General features: G+C 39.2%; 1 protein-coding gene across 1 annotated transcript; it reads right to left on the bottom strand.

Moving 5' to 3' along the window:
- Positions 1-3786: 3786 nt before the first annotated feature.
- LOC116379287 (vomeronasal type-2 receptor 26-like) lies at positions 3787-4876 on the bottom strand (the record flags this gene model as incomplete). The annotated part of the gene is made up of 3 exons (XM_031841226.1): positions 3787-4209; positions 4309-4590; positions 4772-4876. Coding segments are annotated over 3 exons (810 nt in total), but the record flags the coding sequence as incomplete, so codon positions are not given.
- Positions 4877-4884: the final 8 nt, after the last annotated feature.

The raw sequence follows: 4884 nt of genomic DNA, 5'->3' as shown, positions 1-4884 counted from the left end.
CTTGGTAAATATCACTGGGCATGGTCCTGAAGAAGTTAGGAAATTGGCGCCTGTCACTCAGACATGGACAGCTCGCGAAGTAGCTGATCTGAAAGATCAGAAGAAAAAAGTTACATAATTTGATATTTTCATTGAAATATACTTATCTTCTTAAAAGAAGCAGGTGTGTTTGACGTGATTTTCGTCCAGACTTAATGTCTGCATCCCCAAAAACTGTTGTTTTCCTGCCCTAGAAGTAAACCTTTCACTGCAGTTTTGAGTAAAATGAGGTCCTCTCCAAGAAAGGAAAATAAAACATTGCCAAGGGTATAAGATAGTGAAGTAAAATATGGCACCAGGTCCCTAAAATAGGGAGAAAGAAGTTACAGTACAGTGTTTATTCTGTATTCAAAACTCACTAAAGGTAAAGAGAGTGGCCCCAGGGTTCTGGAGAGTATCTGTCCTGTTACGGATGAAGGACCACCAATGATTAAGGGAACACGATGATCACCTAAAGACAGCAACAAAAGAAGAAATTAAGGGTTTGTTAGATGAAAAATAATGTTTACAGAACCAAAATGCATCATTTCAATTATGTTATGGACGGAGTATACTGTAGATGCACAACAAGCTACCTCTCCTTTCTATGATTCCTTCTCCAGCAGAATAGTCTGGAGGGTCTGTTGAATTACAGCTGGCATTGTCTCCTCCAACCAGTGACAGTGCTGTCTTGAGAGCCCACGGCGGTCGGCCACAGCTATCTAAGATATGGTACCCCAGCTTCACACCTGGTAGCAGCGTTATACTGTGATTGATTTCCTCCACCGCAAACACCATAGCATATATGTACTGTAATGGAACATTTCCTAAACTGAGACCACAGGAAGAAGAAATGAAAAAGAGAGAAATATCAATCAAAATGTCGAAGCCACCAGTATTGATCTGGATTTTTAAGTTTCTGTCATATAAAGAAAGTCCCAAGTTGCAAAGATGCTAATTATTGTTCTGCAATCATTGTCATTCCACAGTATTGAAAGTAAATAGTGCAGAGCAGAGTTTTACCCAGTGCAAGGCTTGTAGTGCGGCAGCTGAGTGAAGTCGTTGTCGATAGCTGGAGGTTGGTAGTGAAGAGCAAAGAGCCCACCAATCACTACATCTCCATCCTGCAGCAGACCCTGGTTGCCGGGTGCACCCCACCGAGAGCAAGTCGCTGTCTGAACACACTGCAGTCCCACCCTGAGCCCCAGCTGTCTGCCCACAAGCCAGACTAGGAGCAGAGATGGGACTGAGGAGGACCACACAGTGAAGAGACAGGAGAACCAACACATGGATGCAGCTGTTCTGGACACTTAGAATATGTACAATATACTCAGTTAGGTTTCTCAGAGGCAGTACATTCAACATACATAAACAGTTATGCAATGAAAAAGTAAAATCCCTCACAATGCAGTAGGAAAACGTTATATTTCTAGACGTCCACCTAGAGCAAAAACACTTTGAAGTTCAGTTGCATAGCCAACTGACAGTATCCTGTGACATACCCCCTCGTCTTCTGAACAGTTGAACCGTTGATGTGGGTACTTATAATATATGTAAAGCCTTTTTGCAACCAAGTAAACAGGATGGCACACAATCCCAAATTACTCCTCTCAAGAGTGATAGTAAGACAATAACAGCATGATGGCAAATGATTAGTGTGTGTGTGTAGGTGGTGGAAGTGCAAAGTGTGTGTACATGAAAGCCAATGTATTAGTTTTTCCTTTATAAAATTGAGTTCTTCAATACTTTATTTTATATGCAGGAAATCTATGTTTTCTTGATATTCGGGTCAATGGGCCGGCCTGGTGTACAACAGTTCCTGCTGACCTTTGCTTTATTGGTGAGACAAACATGTAGCACAAATGCACATTTCAAGCAAAAGCTGATAAAGGTATTTTTTAAAGAGGCATCTGTAAGGCTGGCATAACTGTCACATCTATGTTATAGAAGCTGACCTCATGAATATAAATGACTGTTGTCAATAACGACACTCGGTAAAGAAAATACTCTGTCAGTGCAGAGTTGCAGCTACTGTTAAGATTTGAAGGCAAAAGCACTTACTCATCAACAAATGATACATTCAGACCATATCCTTGTAACAGTTTTAGAAGGACACACCAAGTCTCATCATTGAACTATATGTATGGGCTTTTAGTGTGTTTTAAGATGGCTCTCAAAAGCAGTTTTTGCTATTCCCTCAGACCAGATCACATTCAGTTCGGTTCATCTTTATTGTCCTTCATGGGTAATTTGACTTGCAGCATCGAAAAAACAGACAACAGACAACAGACACTACAGGTATTACCTATTAGGGGTAAAAGATTAGGTCAGTAATTCTGAAAGGTTCTTTGCAGGTTTCCATAGATCGTGGTTATACCTGGACCGTGGTCGTGCCTCCTGCCATGACCGTGCTGACATCCACTGCTACTATCATTATTATTATTAGTCACATTAGTGTTACTATTATTGATAACATTTCTGCTTTTATTATCATTATTATTCTACTATATCCACTGCTCCTGTTAGTAGTCGTAATTTTTTAATTTTTATTCTGCTTACTACTCGTTATTTGACTCATTTATGTTGTATGCATTGAATGTGTTGTAACTCTGTTATTTTGTTCATTCTGTACACATGACATCTATTGCACTTCTGTCCATCCTTGAAGAGGGATCCCTCCTCTGTTGCTCTCTCTAAGGTTTCTTCTTAAAAACAGGGAGTTTTTCCTGTTCCGATGTGAGGGTCCTGGGACAGAGGATGTCGTATGTGTACAGATTGTAAAGCCCTCTGAGGCAAATTTGTGATTTTGGGTTGCAAAAAAACAAATTGATCTGAATGGAATTTAAACTATTAATAATATTTAGTGGGATTTTGACCTTTGGTCATTCTTCAGATCTGGATCAAAGAGGTAAAAAGCTAAAGATCTGGATTTGTTTGATATACCAACCGAGACATCACCGTAGTTTACTGCTTTAAAATGTTTGATTTATGTTAGTGTGCATTTCAAACAAGACTACTGCAAATAAGGTTTGATGTTTTGATTCCAATCCCCTGCTGACTGACTGAAGAGGATATGGTTTAACTAATACATGTTGAAGTCCTCAGCTTTCTCTTTAGGTATTTTCTCAAATTTCATAACAACTCCAAAATGAAATGATGAAATGATAAAGTTGGAATCTGTCGTGGTGTGACCACCATTGTATTTCTCTCCCGACAATACTTCACATGGACTCTCTCCTGTGATTCACACCTGATCTACTAAAAAATGGTAATTCAGTAAATCATTGTGAAGTACAATCTGATGTAAGTCCTTCTCACTTTGATTCTCTGCTCAAAATAAATGTGCATGGCACAACCTGTGATGCAAATAGTTGCATAACTGCAAAAAAACTGAAACACAACCTCGAATTCTTTTTTATTTATGTTTATTAATGTTGCTGTTTTTCTCAAGTGGTACAAGGTGTCATTATTAATAGTTGTTAATGTTAAAGCAATAAAATAGGCCTATGTTTTCATTTTGATTACTTTTTTTTTTTTACTTATTCTTTTTTTATTTATAAAAAATTAGTTATAATTTATAACTATTCTGTCAGGCATTATTGGTCAATAACTAATAGTAGCCAGCAGAGAGTGGCAAAAATTAATCATTTCAGGATATGTCACATTTTAGGAACATCTGAAAAAAAGAGTGTTTTTTTTAGTAGGCCTACTATATACATAAAACAAATGCCAGGACATATGGACTCAGGTGTATTGTTAATTTCTCTGCTACCTGGCCATCAGGTGTTTCCTAGTATTTTTCTTCGGCCTCAAGAGAATAATGAAACACTTTGGAGCGAAGATACAGAGCAGTAAACCATAGCTAGAGGCGAGAATTGCAAAAATCTCCACAGCAACAGCATATTTTCCAGGAGAGCTAACATAAGCAGGAACAAAAGCTATCCAAACAGCACAAAATATCAGCATGCTGAAAGTGATCAGTTTGGCCTCATTGAAGTTGTCAGGGAGTTTCCGAGCAAGAAAGGCCAGGAGGAGACAGGTGCAGGCCAGCAGACCAATGTAACCCAGAACCAGAGAGAAGCCCACCACAGAGGCCATGGCACACTCCAAGGTGACCTTTAACCCTGGGATATCCAAGTCAACTTGAGGCACAGGGGGGCTGAACAGTAGCCAGATAATACAGATGAAAACCTGGATGAAAAAAAACATTGTACAATATCATGTTAATGTAAGAAAAATATTGTAATAGGTATTCATTTTGTTATTAAAAAGCTTTTCTGCATTTCTGACCTGTATAAAGGAAAAGAGGCAGACACTTCCTCTCTGTTGTCCTGGACCAAACCACTTCATCAGGTTTCCAGCACCAGGCCGAGCTGAGCGGAAAGCTGCCAGAACAACTATAGTCTTGACTTGAAGGCAGGAAACACAAAGTACAAAGCTGATCCCAAAAGCTGCCTGTTGGAACCGACAAGACCAGACTGATGGATGGCCAATGAAGACCAGTGAGCACAGGAAGCACAACTTCAGGGACAGGAGAAGCAGGAAGCTCAGTTCTGAATTGTTGGCTCGGACCTTTAAATAAGAATTGGGATTAATTTGGTTTTAAAAAGACAAGCACATTAACCACCAAAGATAGATTCATTCAGATTATTTCAAACACATTCTAATATACAGTTATGCACAATTATATTTTCTAAATATGCTAACCTAACACATTCTCACAATTACGAACTGAAAATCTCTGGATTCTCACCATAGGTGTTTGACGGTAGTAAAGAAAAACTACAAATACAGCTGTTGTCACCGCTGCACCAGACAGAGCTGCTGTAGTCAGGGTGATGCCCAAGGTTTCATTAAAGGAAAGGA

The sequence above is a fragment of the Anarrhichthys ocellatus genome, unplaced genomic scaffold (assembly GCF_004355925.1).
Source record: "Anarrhichthys ocellatus isolate YVR2014 unplaced genomic scaffold, GSC_Weel_1.0 scaffold4042, whole genome shotgun sequence".
NCBI classification, from domain to species: domain Eukaryota; kingdom Metazoa; phylum Chordata; class Actinopteri; order Perciformes; family Anarhichadidae; genus Anarrhichthys; species Anarrhichthys ocellatus.
This window is presented reverse-complemented; position numbering and strand designations above follow the sequence as displayed.